This window comes from Palaemon carinicauda, chromosome 35 (assembly GCF_036898095.1).
Source record: "Palaemon carinicauda isolate YSFRI2023 chromosome 35, ASM3689809v2, whole genome shotgun sequence".
Taxonomy (NCBI): Eukaryota; Metazoa; Arthropoda; class Malacostraca; order Decapoda; family Palaemonidae; genus Palaemon; species Palaemon carinicauda.
The window spans coordinates 44266576-44291575 of NC_090759.1; the positions used below are offsets into that span (position 1 = coordinate 44266576).

General features: G+C 42.7%; 1 protein-coding gene across 4 annotated transcripts in view; it reads left to right on the plus strand.

Annotated features, from left to right (window-relative positions):
• LOC137627714 (myb-like protein X) overlaps window positions 1-25000 on the plus strand; it is a 196615-nt gene that overhangs the window by 87198 nt on the left and 84417 nt on the right. For all 4 annotated transcript variants that reach the window (XM_068358966.1, XM_068358965.1, XM_068358967.1 and 1 more), the window contains one exon: window positions 1465-3860. In XM_068358966.1, the coding sequence (XP_068215067.1) occupies window positions 1465-3860 (2396 nt within the window). The remainder of the gene's footprint in view (window positions 1-1464; window positions 3861-25000) is intronic.

Sequence of the window (25000 nt, forward strand, 5' to 3'; positions counted from 1 at the left end):
TCTTGCTCGATGTTTTCACCGACCTCCAGCTAATTATAGCGAACAAAAGTGTTGTAGCGTCACAGTGCAATCTCACAGTTCGAGGAGCAAAAATGGTATATATGATACTTTATTTTTAGCCAATTACATAAACCGGCAGGTCTTTTAGGAGAATGAAACTCCAAATTCAAACCATTGTTCTCTAGTCTTGGGTAGTGCCATAGCCTCTGTACCATGGTCTTACACTGTCTTAGGTTAGAGTTGTCTTGCTTGAGGGGACACTCGGACACAGTCTTATTTCTCTTATTTTGTTTGAGTTTTTTATAATATATATATTAAATATTTATTTTAGTGTTACTGTTTTTAGAATATTTTAATTGTTAATTACTTCTCTTATTTCCTTGTTTCCTTTCTTTACTGGGCTATTTTCCCTGTTGGAGCCCTTGGGCTTATAGCATCCTGCCTTTACAACTATGGTTCGAGCTTAGCAAGTAGTAATAATAATAATAATAATAATAAAATGTACGCTTTAAACAAAGGAGCTATAGCTCCTCTTACTTCATTGAAAACCCGGAACACGCAAGTGACTGTTGTACCTAAGGATATGGGCCAGAACTAACACTAGAAATAAACACAAACTGCACAATATATCAAGAAAGTATGAAATAATAAAAAGTGTTCACAGCATTAATATTTAAAATGTTTTTTGAGACAAGTATATTAAGAGAAATCTTAGGGAAGTACGTTTTACTTTTTCGCGGTGAAAATATTTGACAATTGCACTTGCTACCCTGTCTCGTACCCCGCAACCATGTTAAGAACCTCTGGTCTAATCATTTAGATTTGTACTGCTATAAATTTTGCACTACTTTTCATTCCATTTCCTGTTATTTTTTTTTTAGTTTATGTAAAGTTTTTCATTGTAGTAACGTAGGCATTTCATCTCATGTTACCGAATGCTAGAGATGCTACTCTCAGAATAACAAATTTATAATTATTCTTATAATTCTTTCTTTATGATATTTTATGAGGTCAATTGTTGATTCTTAAAACATTCTCATTGTAAAAACCATTCAAGTTACATCATGGATTTTTTTACATCCAAATAATATTCGCTCCTCCTAATGAAAAAAAAAATCAAACATCTATTATAGTTTACCGTATGACATTTTAAGCAACTATATCGGTTTAATTGAAAACAATCTGACTGAATTACTGAAAAAAAAAAAAGTCATTACTTAACATAATATTAACCAATTGTTGAACAGGATTAAAATGACCTGGCTTTGTTGCTGTGCAACCTAACATCATGATATTTGTATGGGTTTTAATTCCTTTAGATTAAGGAATTTTATGTTTTTGCAGCCTATGATAGTGAATTTGCAGGATATAACACATTTTGTGTGTATCCTTGTTAATGGCTTCCTTTGATACACGTGTTCAGATAAATTTTTACCAAATGTGTTTTTTGTGTTCCCCACACAGGTAACATAAGTGACGATAAGGAGCATATAGAGTATGAAAAGGACAAGATATCTGATAACCTAGATGACAGCAAGAATGAGTTGAGTCTGAAACCAGTAGGAAACACTTACAGAATCCAAAGTGAGTTTAAGGAAGAATATGAATTGGATTTAGAGAAATATCCACGTAAAGAGTCTCATAAAGATATTAAAGTTTCTTCAAGAACACAAGTTACTGAGGATAATGTTACTGGAAATGATCTCTATGAACATGATGTGAGAGACGTGAGAATTTATCGTCAAAAAAAGGCCGATGATTATGTTGAAAGGAAGAAAAGTAAAGACAATATGTCATACGAGCATGTTGCAAGTGATTCTGGCTCTGAGACTGTACCAGAAAGAAAAGTTGAAAAGCAAGATGAGAAAATTTCTGAAAAGAATATTCCTAACAATGTAGGAAAAAAAAAGATTTCTCACAGTACAGATGAGACTAATTCTGAGTCTGACCAATACTATGAAAGTGACTGTAAAGGGAAACCAGCAAGAAAAGATAGAGGTGTTGAGAATGTAACCCAAAAGAGATTCAGTTCAAAAGACAACTTTGATAGAAATATGCCAAAATATATTGAGGAAAGTGAATCAGATTATAGTGAAAGTACTAGAAGTGAGAAACAAAATCAACTGGCAGGAAAGAAAGTTTCTCGCTTGTGTAAAAGGACGACGTCAGGTATAAGAGGAGGGGAAGTTGACCAATTGTCAAATAGTAGGAAGGAAATGACTACCCAGAGTTTTAGTGAGAGTGACTCTGATTCAGATAACAACCATTCAAAAAATGTTAAGTATCAAAGAGAAATGAGCCATGATAGTGTAAGGAAGTCAACAAAGGGGAAAAATAGGCATAAAGAGCTCGAAGATGAAAGTCTTTCTGAATTGAGTGATGGTTTTGCAGTTGATAAAGAAATGTCAAGAAGGGAAGAAGCATACATGAAAAATGCACCGAGAAGAAAGAACGTGATTTCACAAAATGCAAGAGGCAGTGGATCAGATTCACGTGAACAGTCTTATACACCAAAAGAAAAAATGAAGCATCAACAAAATAGTGATGAAGAAGAGTTTCATGGTAAAAGTTATCATAAACGAATGGAATGCATTGAAAAAACCTCAAATCCTAGGGCAAGGAAAGAACATTTAAGTGTCAGCAACCGTAAGAAAAATGATGCTTTAGGATACTCGAAGGAAGAATATCCCACAAACAGAGAAAGCAAGTCTACACATACTGGAAGTGACTCAGAATCTGAATATTCAGGTTATAAAAGAGAGAAATTCAAGCATCAAAGTAGTGATGAAAAGGAGTCATATGGTAAAAGTTTTCACAAACAAATGGGAAGTCAAAGGAATGAGTTTGATTCGCATTCAAATCGGAGAGTGAGAAAAGAACGCATGAGCGCCAAAATCCCTAAGGAGGGTGATGCTTTACCATACTCAAAGGAAAAATATCCCACAAATAGAGAGGACAAGCCTAAATTTTCAGGAAGTGATTCGGAATCTGAGTATTCTGGTTTTAAAAGAGAGAAATTCGAGCATCAACAAAATAGTGATGAATATTCAGGTTTTAAAAGAGAGAAATTCAAGCATCAACAAAATAGGGAGGACAAGCCTAAACTTACAGGAAGTGATTCGGAATCTGAATATTCTGGTTTTAAAAGAGAGAAATTCGAGCATCAACAAAATAGTGATGAATATTCAGGTTTTAAAAGAGAGAAATTCAAGCATCAACAAAATAGTGATGAATATTCAGGTTTTAAAAGAGAAAAAATCAAGCATCAACAAAATAGTGATGAAGAGGAGTCATATGGTAAAAGCTTTCACAAACAAATGATAAGCATTGACAAAAACTCATCTAAAAGGAATGAGTTGGATTCACATTCTAGCCGGAGACTAAAAGAAGAACATTTAAGCAGCATAAACATTAAGGAAGATGATGCGTTAGAATATTCAAAAGAAAAATTTCCCACAAATAGAGAGATCAAGTCTACATATAGAAGAGGTGACTCGGAGTCGGAGTCTCAGGATTTCAGAAAAGAGTCTGTTAAGGATTATGATAGATACGAATCACATTCTGACAATCCCATGCACATCCAGACAGATCATGGTTCACTTAGAGATTTCAACAATAAGAGAAAGGAAGCCAGCCAGTATGAAGACTACAGTAAGAGGAAGGAAGTCAGCCAGTATGAAGACTACAATAAGAGGAAGGAAGCCAGCCAATATGAAGACTATAATAAGAGGAAGGAAGCCAGCCAGTATAAAGACTACATTAAGAGGAAGGAAGCCAGCCAATATGAAGACTACAATAAGAGGAAGGAAGTCAGCCAGTATGAAGACAATTATGATCATTCAAGAGGTTTCCCTAGAAGGGTAAGTGAAACCACATAACTATTAATTGAAAAATTATAGTTGGATGATTTTTTTAAAATTTTATAACCAAAGTGGAGATCATGTGCTGTATTATAATAATCTTTACTTGTGGCTCACCAGCGTGTGTGATGTATTTGTATTTTAGAATATCTGGTAATAATGACTATTTTTAATGATTTATATTAACCTCAAAGTAGAGCATATTCCTAATAATAGTAGTAATAGTAGAAAGGGAATTTGTGAACTAATCATAAGAGCAGTAGTTTGAATTATACTTATCATTGAATTAGATTAATTGGATGTTAAAAATGTTTATCTCTACTCACCTGATGGCCGTGTTGCTTTTGTCCCCGAAACTGACTCAACATAGATGATACTTAGAAAAAAAAAAAAAAAAAAACATTCATGTTTTCTTGCTCATCAAGGTGAAATCTAGTAGTTTAATGTTAACCTAATTCAGTATCGATTGCAAAACTACTTTATTCGCTTGACTATGTTTGTCAGTGGAGAGTAGGGTGGACATGTAAATGAACATTAACTGAATATAAAGATTAGGATTCAGTAGAATTAGATTTATTTCTTTGACCCTCCCTTGATGTCCTTATTGTTGGCTCTCACACATTGGCAGAGGTGGGTCAAATAGAAAATACAGTACTCCTTTATACACCAGAATCGCCTTTACAGCTAAGGTTATTGTAAATGCTTTCAATATTAATTTAACTCATCCATTAACCCTGGATAGGTACGGTCCTCGGACACCCCTTTAAGGGTATACTCGGACGCGAACGACCCCGACGCCAAAAAAAATTCTTGAAAAATCAGTTTTTGCAGTAACCTCCTTTTTTCTTTTGCCAAAAAAAACTTCAATGAATGCTTAAAACAACTGTAAAGATAAATACTACTCATCTGCAGAAAAACTATTTATTATAAATATTATAAAAAATTAAGTAGAAAAAAAAAAGACCTGACATAAAAATTCATAAAAAAAAAGTTTATACATATATACACAAATCCTTTTAGGAATTGATTCTTGAATGTTTAGGACACATCTTGATGTATTTTGGATGAAGTCAGACCCATGGAGGTGAAGATCTGAAATGAGAAAAAAAGGGTAACTTTTTTTGGCCAAAAAAAATTGTCCAAATTTCATGAATTTTTTTGGGTACCCAAATGAAATAGGAAGTGGCTAATTTTTTTAGGGAATAAACATATGTTATCCTAAAATAGAAATATGTAAAAAAATCTTCATTATTTTGTAAATTACATTTATATCAGGGGCCATATCTAAAGGTAATTTTTTGAGTACTTGGAAATTTCGTAAAAAAATACATATATTTAATATATAATATGATATTTATGCAGGTAAAAATATACCAAAATATCACAAATTCTATAGGGAACAAGAATATATAAAGATAGGGCAGCTTACGCTTCGGATATGTCCACAAAATGGCCGCCAACCACACTGACTCAGACTCCCTAATGTGCCACTTGAAATGTAGGAAGGGTATGTCAATTTCAAGGTGTTATTTACTAATCTAATTATTATTGGATATGCATAAAAATTGTATGGTGGGTTGCTGGATAATTGTCGATTATTTTACGACTATAAAATTAAAATTCTGACCCAAAAAATTTTTTTTGAAGGGAAATAAAATCGAAAAAAAAAATGTAAAACAATATTTTAGCTAAAAAAATTTGATGATATTCAATCAAAAAAAAAGTAAACAAAATTTTCCGACAAATAAACATCTAGAGGAATCATTACTCTGTGATAGTTCCTTAGTACGTAGTAATTTTGAAAGAATTGGGAAAAAACGAAAAAATGGCAATCACCGGAAAATCGAACACATACCTATATATACGCCATATCTGGCTAAAAAAAAGATAGGCATGGGTAGCCAGATCATCTAGAAACACTTTCCAACACTATAAAAATATAAGTTTTGCGACACTACTTGCCAATTCCTTACGGTAACATGACTAAGCAAAAAAATGCAAAACAAATAAAAAGGGGCACTCGTGGAAAAATGGCCATTCTAATATACGGCATTTCAGAAAAAAAAAATTTCAGCCACGTGCTAGGCAAACCATCAAGGCATATTTTCCGACAAATAAACATATAAATGAAATATTACTCTGTGATAGTTCCTTAGTACGTAGTAATTTTGAAAGAAATGGGAAAAAACGAAAAAATGGCAATCACAGGAAAATCGAACACATACTTATATATACGCCATATCTGGCTAAAAAAAAATAGGCATGGGTAGCCAGATCATCTAGAAACACTTTCCAACACTATAAAAATATAAGTTTTGCGACACTACTTGACAATTCCTTACGGTAACATGACTAAGCAAAAAAATGCAAAACAAATAAAAAGGGGCACTCGCGGAAAAATGCCCAACATTCTAATATACGGCATCTCAGATAAAAAAAAAGACATGCACGTGTTAGCCCAACCATCAAGGCACACTTTCTAACACATAAACATGAAAAAAAAATCAATAATATACGGCAATTCCTTACTATGTAGTAAATTTTTACAAATATTGAAAAAAAACAGAAATTGGCAACCGCAGTTAAATACCCAATATACCAATAACTACGTCGTATCTGACAAAAACAAAATCACGCATGGGTAGCCAGATCATCTAGACACACTTTCCAACATTAAAAAAGCAAAAGTTTTACGACACTATTTCGCAATATCTTACGGAAAAATGACTTGGCAAAAAAATTAAAAAAAATTAAAAAGGGACACTCGCGGTAAAATGCCCGACATTCTAATATACGACATCTCAGATAAAAAAAAAGACATGCACGTGTTAGCCCAACCATCAAGGCACACTTTCTAACACATAAACATGAAAAAAAAATGAATAATATACGGCAATTCCTTACTACGTAGTAATTTTTACAAATATTGAAAAAAAAACAGAAATTGGTAACCGCAGTTAAATACCCAATATACCAATAACTACGTCGTATCTGACAAAAACAAAGTCATGCATGGGTAGCCAGATCATCTAGACACACTTTCCAACACTAAACAAGCAAAAGTTTTACGACACTATTTGGCAATATCTTACGGAAAAATGACTTGGCAAAAAAATGAAAAAAAATGAAAAAGGGGCACTCGCGGTAAAATGCTCCTCGTGGTGATGAACGACATTTTAACTAAAAAAAAAAACATGCACATGGTAGCCAAACAATCCACCAAGACTTTCCACAACTGATAACCTATACAAGTTGCACCATTCTACGACAATTTCATAATACGTAATAACTTTGATAATTATGCAAACTACCTCAGAAGGGTAAACTCGGACGCGAACGACCCCGACGCGTCTCAGAAATCGGGGAAGGAGTACAGCTACAGCAATGCACATCTGGACACTACTAGAGCGTGTAGGGGAGACACCTCCTGCAGGTCGATCACCCACAAATTCAGTCACAGGGGTGAGTCACGTGAGAAAAACCTGTTTTTTTTTGACGCTCGGGGTCGCAAACGACCCACCGTACCTATCCAGGGTTAATAAAAACTTAAGGAAACCAACTCTTACTAAAACATCCATAGCTGGTTCTGTGGTAACTAAAGGATAGTAATTAACAAGAGACCTGGGATTTTTTAATGATAACGTTTAGTAAAACCCTATTTGGTAAGCTCTGATCTACAACTTAAGTTTCCATCACTTAATCCTATAAAATTTCAGCAGCATAGCTGCACTTCTATCATGCACTATAACTTTCTAATCTTTTCTCAGACTTACAAGTAACCTGTTGTGGAACTCTGACCAATCTTTCAACAAGGACAATTTGACAAACTAACCCCACACAGGCAAATTAGGAACATTACCCTTAATATATGTGCTTTTGACCAAATAAGAGTTTAATAGCCCCCACCGCTTAACCCCTTTGCTATGAGGCCGTGGCTCCCGCTATTGGCTCTATATACAAAATTTGTCACCCTCGATATACCTGCTCACTTACTCTATAGTAAGGTACATTTCGATGTTTATTTGTTTTAATGCTGCTTGCAGAATATAATTGTCCAAAGGTTGCTTTATTCTCTATTGTATTTCACTTTATACTTCCGAAGAAGTTTTTCCATTAATTATGAAGTCATTATAAAATATTTTTTAAAGAAATTCTTTTATGTAATTATCTTTAGATAGTGGTAAAGCACTGTGATTTTATGAGCAAAAAAAAAGCTTTGCATTCATTGAAACAACCATGTTATTCCATTATAATTTCACGATAAATAGCCGTAGAAAGATAATACTACCCGTTAGTAGCAATGAACTTTATGTGGTACAGAAATATAATGAAATGAAAGTTATTTCTTTTGACACAAGTAGTCTATAATTCATGACTATAAGAAATGGTAAAGCACTGAAATTGTTTGTGTAAAAAATACTTGATATATTTATTAAAGTAACAATGTTATTCCGTAATAATTCCACGATAAATAGCTGTCGAAAGATATACAGTAATAATGGACTTTACGTTATATAAAAATATAAGAGTAATTATTTCTTTCCTTTGACACAAGAAGTATTCTATAATGTATAATTTATAAGGTATATATACGATGAACAAATACGAATCAACAAAAAACCTATGACAAAAGATATATATTTCTGAGAGAGAGAGAGAGAGAGAGTTAGTTAGTTTTTACAAGGAGTTACAAGGATTTTGGATGTCTGAAAGTCCCATCCGCAGAGACTCTGCTTGCTCTTTGGTAGAGCGATTTACTTTTAAGCATTTAGAGAGTTCTTATGATCTTCTTTAACTTATTCTTGAACTCTTTTACGATGTTACTGTTTACTACATCTGCTGGAAGTCTATTCCAAGTATTTGCTATTTTGCATGTAAGAAATTACCACATTGAGTGGTGTTGTATCTTTTCAATTGCCTCCTCTATTAACTGTCCCCTTAGTCATCGAGTTTGTAGATCAAATAAGTTCAAACATTCCATCCATCTGTATCCAAATTGCCTTAGTGTTGGAACTTGTCTGGTGGCTCTAGCTTGTACTGCTTCCATTCTATCTATATTGGACTTAATTTTAGATTGGGTCTTGCAAGTGATGCATACAGCTGTAGGGCAGTGTATTTGAATTGTCTCCTTATATAACCTAATAGGTTTTGTGCTTTGTTTTCAGCTTTTATGCTCTGTTTGGTGAACTTTAAATCCTTGCTTATGGTAATACCGAGATCTTCCTCCTGGTCCACACTTTCTATTTCATTACCTAGCAGTGAGTAATCTGATTGTGGGTTACTGTAACATATGTGCATATCTTTGCATTTCCCACAGTTGAAAGGCATTCGCCATTTTGTGGACTATTCTCCTAGCTTTGGTAGATCCTCTCTGAAGGCTTTTATGTCTTCTGAGTTTGCAGCAATTATGCCTAGTTTAGTGTAGTTAGCAAAATTGGCTATTCTAGATAACCCTAAAGAGAGAGAGAGAGAGAGAGAGAGAGAGAGAGAGAGAGAGAGAGAGAGAGAGAGAGAGAGAGAGAGAGAGAGAGAGAGAGAATTTTTAGTTCATTAGACAAGATGTTCATTTGTTCTTCTGTGACTGGCACTATGAACTGAATAATGAGAGAGAGAGAGAGAGAGAGAGAGAGAGAGAGAGAGAGAGAGAGAGAGAGAGATTCTGTCATTCCACCCTTCATGTGACTAACACTAAGAACTGGATAATGAGAGAGAGAGAGAGAGAGAGAGAGAGAGAGAGAGAGAGAGAGAGAGAGAGAGAGAGAGAGAGAGAGAGAGATAAATTTAGGTATATGGCCAAAATGTTCATTTGTTCTGTCGTTCCACCCTTGATATGACTAACACTATAAACTGGATAATGAGAGAGAGAGAGAGAGAGAGAGATTTAGTTCATTAGACAAAATGTTCGTTTGTTCCTCTGTCGTTCCACCTTTCGTGTGACGAGAGAGAGAGAGAGAGAGAGAGAGAGATTTATTCTTTAGACAAAATGTTCATTTGTTCGTCTGCCGTTCCACCCTTCATGTGACACTATACACTGGATAATGAGAGAGAGAGAGAGATATTTATTCATTAGACAAAATGTTCATTAGTTCGTCTGCTGTTCCACCCTTCATGTGACACTATGAACTGGATAATGAGAGAGAGAGAGAGAGAGAGAGAGAGAGAGAGAGAGAGAGAGAGAGAGAGAGAGATTTAGTTCATTAGACAAAATGGATTACATGTGACTATAATTTCTATATTGTTTATATTGGTAAATGGTGTATCTAGGATGTCATGTTTAGTACCGGGCATGTTTTGTCGTCAGGCAACATAATCGTAGTTAAGGGATTAATAGGTGACTAATGAGGTTGGCAGATAATAATAGAAGTTTTAGTAAGATCTTTAATAGAAGGATTTTCCAAATGTTCTAAATATGAACCTTTTTGGGCAGTGTGGTGAAATGACATGAGAACCTTAATAGCTGTAATGGACCACTTCTTTCAGTGAGATATATCGACATGAGAATCTTGAAAGCTAAAATGGACCACTTCGTTCAGGAGACTTATTATCCGTATAATGAAGCCTACTAAAAAGATTTTCCAGTCCAATGTGATGCAATGACATAAGAACTTAATAGCTGAAATGAAACTCTGTTTCAGGAAAGTTTTTGTTTACTTTGTATAATTGAACCTCCACAAAAGAATTTCCATTCCAATCAGTATATGTACTGCCAGAGCAAGTACTGTTAATTTATAATCACTGTAAATGCCTACAAAGATGATGAGATCTTATGTGGACAATTCTATTAAGTTTATTTTTATCAAAACTACTTATATTTACTGACCCATTGACTACTTTTACCAGTCAGAGTGAATATTCATGACTAGATAATCTTATCTTATAACTGTCTTTGAAGCCTAAAGAAGACAAGACTGTCTTTGAAACCTAAAATAGGCAAACCAGACAAAATAAAGCCTACGTTTGTATACAACATTCCATATACACTAAGGTCAACTTTCTGCAATTTATAGACTACTTTGTGAGACACAGTATTCATCACTAACCAGAATGTTGTAGCAACAATCCTTGTACTTTTGCTAATAATTTAATTATTGCACCAATTATACGAATGAACTGGTCCTAAAAAAATGTTTGTTAGGAGAAAATTCGTTCATAGAAGTGCATTTTCCCATTAACCTCTGTTATAAACATTATGTCATTATGTTCTTAGAAGCTTCCTTCACCTTTTTTTTTGGGGGGGGGGGAATCCATCACCCATTTCATCTATGCTTGTAAAGACATGAAGCTTCGTTTGGAAAACGACCTCACAGAATCATCGCAGTCCTATAAAGTATTCACAGCGCCTGTGGGAATGGGAATCCTGTATCAGGAACAGATCCTCCTGCAATCCCACATCCATCTTGAACGGATTGAAGAAGAAAGAAGTATGCTGGCTTGAAAATTTTATGTTTGATCTGAAAACATCCTGTATTTAAGAATTCTTCCACCAGCCTATCAGAGCCATTCATGTAACACTTCTTTGGTTGCGAGCTAGTTAGGTACTTTTGACAATGGCTCCTTCATATACCAGCACAAAAGATGGAAGGTATTAATATCCACGAGTTTTACTTTATCCAAAGAATCTAAGGAATTATTTCCTTGTCCCCAAAGTCTTCTATTGCTAAATTTCATGCTAGTTTTACGTTGTACATCCTTTTAAATATATGGAATGGAGGAAAAGGGCAAGTATGGTGCCTTTAGTTCCTGTTTTTTTTTTTTTTTTTTAGATGCTTTGCCCAAAAAGACATACAGTAATCACAATGAAAGCGATGTCAATTATGGCTGCAACTAGAAATGTCCTGATTATTACCCCTTGCCTGATGATGTTTTACTTTGAAGACTTGTGCCATGTGGAAAATTATAACCCAATTTTGTGAAAAAATCATAATTTATAACCCAATTTTTAGAAGCTAAAGGTAGGCCAACCCAAACAAATAAATATATTGATCCCAAATGGAACTGAAAATCTCCCCCAACTATCCAACGGGTAATAGAGAATAGAAGCCTCAGAGAATTCTGAGTGTAGGGAACTGACCCTTCTCTTTAACTACACAAGAGAAGTCGACACCCACAAATAAGTCATTGAGTGGGAAAAGGTAACCCACGTGCCATGAGCATAGATCTTGATTTAAGTAGACCTCCCAACCCCCCTACCACATCCTCATGAAAGGGGGGAGGAAGAAAACCCTCTCATAGTGTGTAAATGTCTATCACTGAGAAAGAGAAGATCCACTGCACACAAATGTGATCTTAATACATTCACTATTGGCATAATTAATCTAGAAGAATGATATTTTCACATTATCTTTAGGCCTAACCATGTAAAATGTAATCAATAATAGTTTTATAGAAACTAAGTTTGTGATAAAATTGAATATATATATATATATATATATATATATATATATATATATATATATATATATATATATATTTATATATATCCCATATATATGTACACACATATATGTACATATATACAGTATATTATATATATATATATATATATATATATATATACACATACATACACATACATATATATGTGTATATATACATATACATATACATACATACATACATATAATATATATATATATATATATATATATATATATTTATATATGTATATGTATACACATACATATACTTAAATATATATATATATATATATATATATATATATATATATATATATATATATATAAATACACATGTATGTAGGCTATGTATGTATATGTGTGTGTGTGTATATATATATATATATATATATATATATATATAACGGATTTTGAGCGAAGCGAAAAATCTATTTTTGGGTGAGATAGCCATGGCGTCCTGATGGAAGGTTCCTTTTTGGTAGCTTCCTTGGGTATAAAACTACTAAGATATTCCCAGAGAATTTAACCACAGGTTATCACAGAATTCTAACTTCTGGAGCGAGTATCCCAAGGGTTTCCCTTTAAGACATCGTATATCAACAGGGGACGCATGTCTGAACGCGCCACATAGCTATCTTCACCCCGAACAGAGTTAATGCTTCGGTGTGTAAGGGTTGAGAATAGCTGGGAGCCGCTCCACAGCCAATCTCACTCGTGGCTACTACTGATACTCGAGACGTAAACAAACGGGCGCCATTGCTCAAATGACGTCACGCCCGTCTTCATCCTGAAGCCAGTTGCTTGCCCAACACCATGATACAGTAGAACAGGGTGGGATCTAAAACTGGACGAAGTAGCAGGGAGGGTCCATCAGGACGCCATGGCTATCTCACCCAAAAATAGATTTTTCGCTTCGCTCAAAATCCGTTTTTTGGGCTCAAGCCATGGCGTCCTGATGGAAGAATACCAGAGAATCAATGTATCGTGGTAGATTTTCCCCTAATAGTAAGTGCCAAGGCATTGACAAAACAGCATAGTAATCTTTGATAAAGGACCATAGGGAAGAAGCATCCTGCCCCCCTTGGCAGTGAAGTTCCCATGGGCCATGCCGACGTCAAAGTGGTATTGAAGGGCTATTCATCCTGATAGAAGAACTTGAAGAACTTGGAGATGAAGCCGAATGTTTGGTATTTGTATAGGAACATTCTGAAAATTAGACCAGTGGTGGTTGGGCACTGTGTATTGAGAGTGATGGTTCATCTCCCGGGTAATAAAAGTAAGTATTCGTGTTGGAACCTTACATAATCAGAGTGAATATAAATTAAGAGTTAGCATCTTAATTTCTTCATAACCATAAGGAAAAGGGGGAATAATAAAACTATGACAGGCATGTATTTCATAGTAAGTAGGAGCTGATTGAGACGCACAGGTAATAAAATAGAAATTTTATTTCACAAATGCAGAAATTAAATAATTTACAGCAATAAGTGAAGTTCATTTACAGTAATTATAATGTACATAGTAATAAAGACTTGCTCTTGAATCTGAAAAGGAATTTCAAGTTTATTAGTAGGCACTCGTTCTCGAGGAACGCAAGTCTTTGATTAAAAAACACGTCATGCTCAGGGCATGCGGCACTTGTGTGACAACTATGACATTTCACCTGGGATAAGAACAGTTATAAAAGCACTAAGTGTTTTCGACATCACTATGAATCGCTCGAGGGTCAACATAGGCACCCGAAGAGTTAGAGTCCCAAGTAACTCACTGTTCTACGCAGAGTTAGGTGCAGGTTTCATAACACTACCTGCGGCTACCACAAAATGTTTGACTTCGTGCACTTGTTTCGCATAATGTTTAAAGAAAACTCGCGAGGACTTCCAACCCGTGAAGTTTTTAAGGCTTTCAAAGTCCATACTCTGAAAGAAATTCAGAGATGATGCCACTTTTCTAGGATCATGACCAGCGGGTGTACTGTTAGGATCCGCTCTGCGAATGAAGTAGGTGATTTTCGCTCTTAATTGTTTCAGTGACAGGTCGCTGCCCGATGTTTCTCCTTTGAAGAGTTGGCCTCCACCAAAGTTTGAAGTTCTGCGAAGATAGACCTTGAGGCTCTCTACTGGACATAGAGAGGCATCCTCCTTCAGGGGGCATATTCTCCAAGGGCCCCATCTTTTGGTGGGTAATTCATTTTTGGCGAGAAACGTCGGATCAGGGGAGAGGGTAACTTCACCTGTATCGGTAAACAGGATGTGTCCATCCTCTCTTGATAAAGCCACTATTTCGCTGACTCGAGCTCCTGAAGCGAGAGCAAAGAGAAATATAACTTTCTGAGTCAGATCCTTGAGAGGGCATGAATCATTGTCCAAGTTGGAGGCGAAATGGAGCACCTTGTCTAGTGACCAGGAGATCGGTTTCGGTGGGGGTGCTGGGCGTAGGCAAGCACATGCTTTCGGCAGTTTGTTGAAGATGTCGCTGGACAGATCAATTTGGGAAGCATATAGAATTGGTCTGGTCAAGGCCGATTTGCAGGTTGATATCGTATTGGCTGCTAATCCCTGTCCATGAAGGTGAATAAAGAAGGACATGCAGAAATCAATCGTGATTTCTTTAGGATTTTTTGTCTTGACGAAGGAGACCCATTTCCTCCAGGATGATTCATATTGCCGTCTTGTGGATTCGGTCTTGTATTCCTCTAGGAAGTCCAGACTTTTCTTCGAGATCCCAAACCTCTTCTTTGCGGCTAGGGAGAGAAAATCATGAGATGAAGGTCCTTGATTTTCGATGATGAAGCGAAGACAGTCGACTTCTGTACTTGTTGAGAGAGAACTGGGCCCGGGAGAGGGATCAGCTTGGGCTGCAGCTCCAGGACCAGGGGGTACCAGTTGCTCCGAGGCCACTTGGGAGCCACTAGGGCCGCTGTCCCTTTGAAGGTTCTCAGTTTGGAGAGGACTTTCAACAGAAGGTTGGTGGGGGGGAACAGGTAGATCTTGGACCATCTGTTCCAATCCAGTGACATGGCATCCACTGCTTCTGCTTTGGGGTCCTCGTACGGGGCCACATACCGAGGAAGTTGATTGTTGTTGCTCGTTGCAAAGAGATCTATCTGAAGTTCTGGGACTTGGTGAGAGATGAAGGAGAACGATCTTGCGTCTAGAGACCATTCCGACTCTATCGGGTTTGTCCGAGATAGAGCATCCGCTGTCACGTTGCGGAATCCTTGTAGGTGAACTGTAGACAAGTGCCACTTCTTCTTCTCTGCCAGACGGAAGATTGGGAGAAGCACCTGATTTATCTGGGGCGATCTTGAGCCTTGGCGATTGAGACAACGAACTACCACCGAGTTGTCTAGGGTTAGACGGATGTGGATCGAGGGCGGCGGGGATAACTTCTTTAGGGTTAGAAGGACCGCCATGGCCTCCAAGATGTTTATGTGGAACGTCTTGAACAGGGGAGACCAGGTGCCTTGAGCCTGTTTTTGGTGGGAGTGACCTCCCCAACCCTCCAGCGAAGCGTCCGTGTGGATGTTGAGTGATGGAGGAGGGTGTTGGAGAGGAATGGACCTTTTCAGGGCCTTTGCTTCTGACCACGGCTTTAGAAGAAGTCGCAGTCTGTTTGGAAGCCGTCTCTTGAGGTCTCTTCGAGCGATGGATGCCGAACGTCTCCAGACTCCCGCGGCATCCTTTAGCTGTGCGCGAAGCACTGGGTTTGTCACTGAGGCGAACTGTAGAGAGCCTAGAACTCGTTCCTGCTGGCGTCTTGAAATGCGTTTGGATTTCAGCAGTCGCTTGACAGACCCTGCTATTTCCTTCCTTTTCTTCTGGGGGATGGAAAGGCGGTGTGACTGAAGGTTCCAGTGGATTCCCAACCACTGGAACTTCTGAGCTGGAGAGAGGCGAGATTTTTTCTCGTTGATCTTGAATCCCAGGTGTTCTAGGTACTGGGTGACTTTGTTGCAAGATTTTACACAATCTTCGGGCGATGGAGCCCAGACTAGCCAGTCGTCGAGGTAGGCCATCACCTGGACGTTTCGTAGGCGGAGCTGTTGTACTATGGCATCCGCCAGTTTTGTGAAGATCCGAGGGGCCACGTTGAGGCCGAAGGGCATGGCCCGGAAGGCGTAGCTCTTCCTTTGGAGTCGAAATCCTAGGTAGGAGGAAGCGTGATGGTTCATTGGAACGTGCCAGTAGGCATCCGCCAGGTCTATGGAGACCGTGTAGGAACCTCGAGGTAGAAGGGTCCTTATCTGTTGAAGAGTCAGCATCTTGAACTTGTCGTTCGCTATGAACTTGTTGAGGGGGGATAAGTCCAGAATGACTCTGAGTTTGTCTGAGTCTTTCTTGGGGACACAAAACAGTCTCCCTTGGAACCTGGTGGACTTTACCTTCCTTATCACCTTCTTGTTCAAGAGATCTAGGACATATTCTTCCAGAAGAGGGGTTGATTGTTGGAAGAATTGCTGGAAGATTGGGGGTGGTTGAGTCCAACTCCAGCCTAGACCCTTCTTGACGATGCTGTGTGCCCAGGGATCGAAGGTCCAACGATCCTGGAATTGGCGGAGTCTTCCTCCCACCGGAAGCACTTCATTGCTTCTGGTGTCCCGAGGGCTTGCTGCCTCGGCCGCTAGCTCCCTTTCCTCCTCTGCCTCTGGAGGGACGGCGAGAAGCGTCTTTGCTTGCACCCTTGTATGAGCCTCTACCTTTGGGACGAAAGGTAGTTGACTGTTGCTCGAAAGCAGGGGTGAAGACCGGTGACTGTGACAACACCGGTTGGGGGACCAATTGAAAGGTCTGTTGTGGTTGGGCAACCACTTGGGAGGTAGCGGGTCCCGGAAACTGACGTCTTTGTTGACGTTGCTGGGGTTTCTGTTTTTGGGATTTCCTCTTAGGTTGAGGTCCGTTGTCCTGAGAGGGTTTCCTTTTCCTGGACATGCCCCACTTGTGGAGAAGGTTCCTATTCTCCGTGGCGGCTCTGTCGGTGATTTCCTTCACGAGGTCAGAAGGAAAGAGGTGTTTACCCCAGATGTTGGAGGAAATCAGCCTCCGGGGTTCGTGTTTCACGGTGGCACCTGCAAACACGAATTCACGACAGGCTCTCCGAGCCTTTATGAAGTGGTACAAGTCCTTCATCACGGTCATCAGGTGGGATTTGGAGAGTACCATGTAGTGGTCTGGTACTCTGGTGTCACAGGCCATAATTTCAAGTTGGACTTGATGAGATAAGGATGCTGCGAGCCTCTCCTTCGTATCTTGTTCCCGACGAAGGAGGTGATCGTTGAGCTTAGGGAGGTCTTCATTAAACTGACGTCCAGCGACGTCAGGATCTAGCTTTCCCACGACGAAAGTATGCTGGACATCCTTCCAGTTTCGAGCGTCAGGGGGAGTTACTATGGAGAAGGGCCTGCACTTCTCCAGTGCAGGGCAGGCTTTCCCTTCTTCCGCAGCTTTAAGGCACGCAGCTAAGGCCTTTTCCAGGAATGGAAGAATCGCACTTTCAGGTGCGACATAAGTAGGGTGCTTCTTGCTCAGGGCCGGAAGCTTAGAGCAGGTAAAGCCCCTACTCTTGAATGTGGTGGCTAGCATAGCCTGGGCCTTTGCAAGATCGAACACTATCTCTTCCTTCGGTTCGGTCTCTTCCTTCGAGGCAGGTTCAGAACGCAGACAGACGTAACAGTCCGGGTAGGCCTCAAAGTTTGGGAAGAACTCCACGTCTTCCAAGGGGACCGTGCCGATCTTATCGCTGACAAAGATCCTGCCGGTCGCGATAACCATATGCTCAGCATACCTCCACGGGTTGGCATGTGAGCAAGCGGGGAGATCCTTAACCGAAATCCTCTTCGGTTCTCTGGATCCCATCATGGACCTGATGAACTCCTGATTCTCCTTCAACCTGTCGTCCATGACAGCTCTAATCAGTCGGATCATTTCTTGAGTGGAAGAAGAGGGATCCGGGGTCGAGGAGGTAGACGGAATAGACACTTCCGTCGGTGTAGGAGTAGGAGGGGGATGGACGGAGGAGCGACCTCTTGCTCCGACTCGGCGTATTCCACCTTGTCTTCGTCATCTTCGGCTCCTTGAGCCATAAGCGTCTTCTCGGTGTCTTCCGAGACATCCGACATCTGTTCGTCATCTCCGGAATCCAGGCGACACTCATGCATGGACTGAGCCATGACAACATCAGGTTCCACTGTAAGTTGGACAATGGGAATCATGTCTTTGGGTACCACTGAATCAGGGGAGGCCTTAGGGAACAGGAGTGACCTCAATTCTTCTGTGGCCAGGTAAGGGCCGGTGGCATTTTTCTGGAAGCCACGCACCCACTTGCGTAGCTTTTCACGAGAAATGTCTCTGACCTCCGCTGAGGGAGGGTTATGGAAGGCGTCAGCCATGTGAGCCTGGCAGACCGTACAGTTCAGTGGATTCCAAAACTTCAGATCCCCTTTCTTGTCGGCACAAGGGGCGTGAGTCCTGCAAGCCGTATGCCCGTAAAACTGCGGGCGTTTCACAGCGCAGAAGGCGAAGTCACACTTCATCTGCTCCTCCTGTGGAAGAAAGAGAAAATGAGTATGGGGGAGTCATAAGAATGGCTCTTAAACTAAGTTAATATTAATTATTAATTTTAACTTGAAGAAGGGTGTGATGCATAGAGATTGAAATAGTAAAGAGAACATACTCCATGCATCTCGCCCGGCTGGTTACCGTAAGCTTTGTCCTTGGATAATCCGAGAGACCGAAGGCACCGGATAGTATTCCTTAGAGTTCCATAGGGCAATGGAATTCCGTGGAAAAACCAAGGGTAAGATTGGGACCGAGATCATTCGGTCCCAAACTAGGGGCTAGAGGGCCTCCTTTTAAGGTAACTGTTTCCGGCAACCAGCCGTGCAAAGATGCACGCAGCATGCTGGAATTAGAAGAGTGCAAAGAGACAGCATGATCCCTAACAGAACAGTACCAAGGTATTGATCTTAATAGTGGAAACAGTCCATATGTTTGCGGTATAGGGCTATCAGTATCATATGATAGCTAGAAGAAGGGGGTGCAAGTATTCTTGACGCCTCCGGGGTTTCCGGCAAGCCGCCGGCATGCCGGAGGTCGCTCCGACAGAGTTTCTGGCATTAAGACAGACAATATGTAAGTCAAGAGTATACCAGGGTGGCGGCCGCCGGTACAACGGCGGCACGCCGGCAGGGGAGCGGCGGCTCCTACAGTCGGAGGATGCCGGTTTGGTGACTGGGACAATGTATAGCGGAACCGGGTTGCCGGCAATAGATGCCGGCACTCCGGCGGCCGACCGGCGAGCGGACGACAAGCTAGGAGGGAGGAGAGCCGCCGGTAGGAGCCGGCGGCAGTCGGCAGTCCCCCGGCACACAGGGGGCTGGCGGCAAGGGTAGGGAGAGTCACCAAGGTAGGAGGCGGGTATCGCCGACAGTGGAGGCGGCAAGAGACCAGCACCCGGATAGTGAGAGAGACGGGGGGGGGAGGGATGCAGGAAGTTCAGTCATGGACTCCGGACATCCCCCCCCCTGAGAGGGTGTACCCATGATAGAGACAGGCTCTATCATCCAGGAGCAGGGGTCACTGAGGACCGGGAGCTAGGTAGCCCAAGGGAGGGCTAGGGGACACCCAAAGAGGGGGAGCCCCCCATATGCAGAACACATCTAGAGACTAACCCCATAGGACACTATGAAGGGTATATGTACCAGAGCGGACTGCACAGGGAAGCTCGGGTAGCCCTACTACTCCACCCTAAGGAGGAGTTGTAGGACAGGGGACAGGTGGGTATAGACTAACCTAAGCATAGGCTAGGTTATACAAGAGATAGGTGGGGAGGGGAGTAGAGAGAAGTCTTCCAAGGAAGGGTTTCTGTACCAGAGCGGCCACTAGGGAAAGGGAGGACACTCCCTAACCTAAGATAAGGCAGATCGGCTGAAACGGTGCATGGGTACAGTTTCAGCAGGGAACAGAGAAACCTTCCTAACCTAACCTAGATCAGGGCTAATAGTCCTGAACTAGGAAAGGTAGAAGACATATCGCTATCGCAGGAGTGTCATAGACTAATCCTAGCCATAGAGGTAGGGCTAAGCGCCTAACCTCACTCTCGGACGCAACCCTAAGGGGGGTTCATTCCCATAGGGAGGACTGAGAGGCGATAAATACTCCATTAGACACTTGATCCCTTTACTCAGAAAGGGAATCAAGGCTAATAGAGGGAATGCCAAGGCAGGGGATGAAGGAAGCATATAGGGGTCCTACAAGTAGGTTAGGTTAGAAAGAGACACTAACCAACCTATCCCCTATATGGTCCCTGAAGGCGAAAGAACATTGCATCACGGTCGAAAGTATTGTAAAATAATGCCCCTATCTTCATAACTTAGCCTAGGATCACTAATAAAATCATGCATGAACACTTATGTACAGGCGCTCTGGCCTGGGGGCTATAGAAGCCGACTGGTATGAGGTCAATCGATGACCGATAAAAAGCGTCGAAACACGATATAAAAGTTCCTAGCTATGAAGACTAAATAAACTAATGTATTCGATTAGTAAATAAGGCCGGAAGCGGTGTTGTGGCTAACTAAATAAGGCATGCATAACAACAACGACGCCATAAAATGGCGGGTCCGGTAGAGGCACAGCTCTGCCACAAAACAGCAATTATCTCGGAAAGTAATATTTACTTTACGGCCAGAGCTTAACTAAACAATACTGGAACCTTGTACTCAACTTTCCAGAAGATGGTGAGGCTGAAGGTAGCGACATAACGTAGATGCAAATCGATAAAAGAAGCACAGGGAAAATCCGTCTAAGTAGGGCAGCTACTAAACAAAGGATGAAGACGGGCGTGACGTCATTTGAGCAATGGCGCCCGTTTGTTTACGTCTCGAGTATCAGTAGTAGCCACGAGTGAGATTGGCTGTGGAGCGGCTCCCAGCTATTCTCAACCCTTACACACCGAAGCATTAACTCTGTTCGGGGTGAAGATAGCTATGTGGCGCGTTCAGACATGCGTCCCCTGTTGATATACGATGTCTTAAAGGGAAACCTTTGGGATACTCGCTCCAGAAGTTAGAATTCTGTGATAACCTGTGGTTAAATTCTCTGGGAATATCTTAGTAGTTTTATACCCAAGGAAGCTACCAAAAAGGAACCTTCCATCAGGACGCCATGGCTTGAGCCCAAAAATATATATATATTTGTTCCGACAAGAGATACTGACCTCGAACTACTTTCATAGGACTGGTATAAACCAATCCGCTCTGACCAAATTGATTCGATTCCCACCCCCACAATGCCCGGCTGCCATCTTGACCTCAGGTCCTCGGTTCTCGCTGGTCGTCGGTCCGTGCACGTCCCGATCTCGCTCCCACTCTGACCCTGACCTCATGGTTCCCACGTTGTCTCCTCGTGTTCCCTGTGTTCCTTTTGTGTTTTCCCTTGTCCTTTCTTTTTCCTGTGTGTTTCATTGCCCTGTGATGGAGACTCATCGTCGTTGGCCTGGGCCTTCTGCGAAGAAAGCGTGGGTTGCTCTCTTGTCCAAGGAAGAGGTTGTCCCGCATTCTCTTTGTTCCATGTGTCGGGGACAAAGGTGCGCGAAGGATGCTACTTGCCCTGAATGCGTCGTTTGGCCCGACTGGCAATGGAAGTTAGTCGGGATGAAGAAGAAGAAAGCCAAGGAGAAACTTACTATGTCGAGCGAAACCTCTGTAGAGTCGTCCTGTTCCAGGACGGCTCCGGTACAGGTAAAGTCCCAAAGGTCATCCCCGGTCCCTGTCCAAGGCAGGGACGTAGGTGAGTCTATTGCTGGCCTCAACCGATTGTTGAGCCCCTTGTTTCGTTGGGTGAGGCCCCTGCGGCGGATCCCTTGTTATTGCCTTTGTGAGCGTGCTTGCCCCTAGTGGGTACCCCCTCTATGAAGGAGTTTGTAGCCCAAACTCGTGGTACAAAGGTTCTCCCTTGGTAGCGGTTCCGGCCGAAACCATGGTGACCCATCTGCCTTCTCTGTATATTGTTCCAGGTCCGTCATCGGGAACGTGCGATCCATTTCGTGAACGTTGTGTGACGGGCTCTTCCGATGCTGTTCCGCTTCCCTGGTCTACCATGCCAAAGACCCCTGGTAGTTCGCCGAGAGACGTCTATCAGCTTTGAGACAAAGGAGAATTCCGAGTGTAAGGCAACCCACCCGGAACCATCTCCCTCGGCCGGGTTGACAACCCCAGTGGTGGGGAAGACCGGGTCAGTGACCCCGCGTGATGACAAACCGCACAAAAAGAAGAGAGCCAAGCATTCTCCTTCTTCCTCTGACAGAGACTGATCTTCAGATGGAACCTCCTTGGAGAGTTCCTCCTCCCGTGAAAGGAGAAGGCGCAGGGGGCGCAAGAGGAGCCGTCCGCGGTCTTCCTCGAGGCTCTCTAGAAAATATTCTAGGTCATCCCGGAGGCGGCACAAGGGGTTCTCTCGTTCCCACTGCAGCAGGGGACGCCCGCGGGACGGGGGTCTCCGTGAGGAGAGAGGGACTTGTTGTCTGCTCCCGGTCTTCTCCGGCCGGTCCATCGTCTGCCTACCCAGTGGCAGGTTCCGTGCAGCCAGGATTGGGATCCTGTAGAAGGAGCCTAGAGGTGTGAGCTCCCCTCGCTTGGGGATGCCCCATTCGAGTGAGGCGGGCAGACCCATGACGGCTTCGCCCCCCCCCCCCCAGCGGCGCTCCTCAATACGGCACAGGTGCCGCAGGAGCAGGAGTTGCAGCAGGAGGAACAGGCGGCATCGCAGAAATGGCAGTTCCCATTCATCAAGGAAGCTGGTAGGGGTTCCCCTGTTCCCACTGCAGCAGGGGCTGCCCCTGGGACTGGGCCCCCTAAGAGGAGAGTGGCGTTCGTGGTCTACTCCCGGAGCTCCCCAGCCTGTCCATCGGCCGCACGCTGGCGGGCCCCGCGCCTGTGCGGCCAAGAATGGCTAGGGGTCTCCCAGTAATCCCGCAGCGAGAGCCCAGGGGTGTGAGCTCCCCAGGCGTGGTGAGGTCCTGTTTGAGTGAGGCTCTCCTTGATACGGGTCTCCCCGCTTGAGTGAAGACCTCGGCTACCCCCGCAGGTTCGACAGGGATCTTGTATTGCCGGACACAACACCGGAGGAAACGTCGATGTTCGGGAGGGTCCTAGCCTGGACCTGGGTCCTGAACAACCTGAGTGAGGCGGAAGAGCCCAAGGATCTGGACTTCGCCACGGCGGTGGACAGGGCCCTGGGGACGGTGCCTAAGGAGGCCAGGCCTTCTCGTTACAAGAAACCCTGTTGATGGAGACCTCCGCTTGGTCCCTGTCCCACGCCATGTCCTGGTTGGACTTGTGGTCTGCGGCAGTGGCCACTTTCCACAACAGCCATTATCTCCAATAAAGCAGGCCTGAACCTCTTCCGAGAGCTTCTCTGGTCCAGGACCAAAGCCATTAAGTTGGCTCAAGGGTCCCGGACAGAGACCCCAGGTTGCTTAAAAACTCCCCAGTGGAAAGGGAAGGTCTGTTTCCAGAGAACTTGGTGGAGCAGAAGATAGAGAGACTCGTGAAGGAAGGTAGGTCCTGGGACTCCTCCCACCAGCCCTCCTTCAAGGCCCCTCAAGGATTTTCAGTTCCCCTCAAGCCCAGGTCCTCTTCCTCCAGGATTGCCAGAGGAGCACAGGGCCCTAGGAGGAAGTAGGGCGAGAAGCCCCCCCCCCTCCACTATCTCTCTACCGGTGGAGGGATACCTCCCAAAAATTGGCAAAGTTCTCTACCGGTGGAAGGATACCTCCAAAACATTGGCAAAGTTGGGAGAATTCCAGAACCGACCCATGAGCAGGCCGTGTTCTGAAGGAAGACTACCGGGTCCCCTTCCTGGACGAGACCCCTCCCCTGGTAAGGGACCCAGGGGCGGACACCTTGCATACCGGGGCTACTCCCACAAGGAAGTCCTCCAGGCAGAGATCTCCACTATGTTGCTCAAGGGCTACCACCCCTGGGCTTCTACGGCAGACTCTTCCTAGTACAGAAGTCCTTGGGGGTGGGGGGGGGGGATTTGGAGGGCCGTGATAGACCTCTCTGCCCTGAGTAAGTCTATCAAGGCTGAAGTGGGGTCAGGTAACTTACCAATTCACCACCCTACTGTTCGGCCTATCCACGGCCCCTCGGGTTTTCACAAGTGTTCTCCCTGGTGTCGGAGTGGGCGCACAAACGCAACTTCCGACTCCTGAATTACCTAGACGTTTGGTTGCTGCTTTCAGTGTCAAAGACTTGGAGCAGCATCGGGACGTCTGTTAGCCTTCTGCGGGAAGCTGAGTATTGTGATAAATATGGAGAAATCCCAGCTAACACCAGTAAGAAGGACGGTATACTTGGGGATGGAGCTGGACACGACCTTGGCGAGGGCCTTTCCTCTGAGGAGCGCATCAGGAACCTCGGGGAGATTTCCAGGCCATTCCTCCAGGGCCTCCCTATGAGGGCTAAGGACTGCCAGAGGCTACTGGGTCACCTGGCATCCCTAGAGACACTGGTCCCTCAGGGTAGGATCAAACTGAAGCCCCTTCAGTGGAACCGAAAAGATCACTGGTGCCAGACTGGTTCCCCCACCCAGGTGGTCCCACTGTTCCCCGGTGGGAGGGTGGCCCTACAGTGAGAGTCCCTGCTGGAGAACTCCAGGCGGGGCACCCCGCTGACAGATTCCCCCCCCCCCCCCGGAGACGTTGCTCTTCACGGATTCCTTC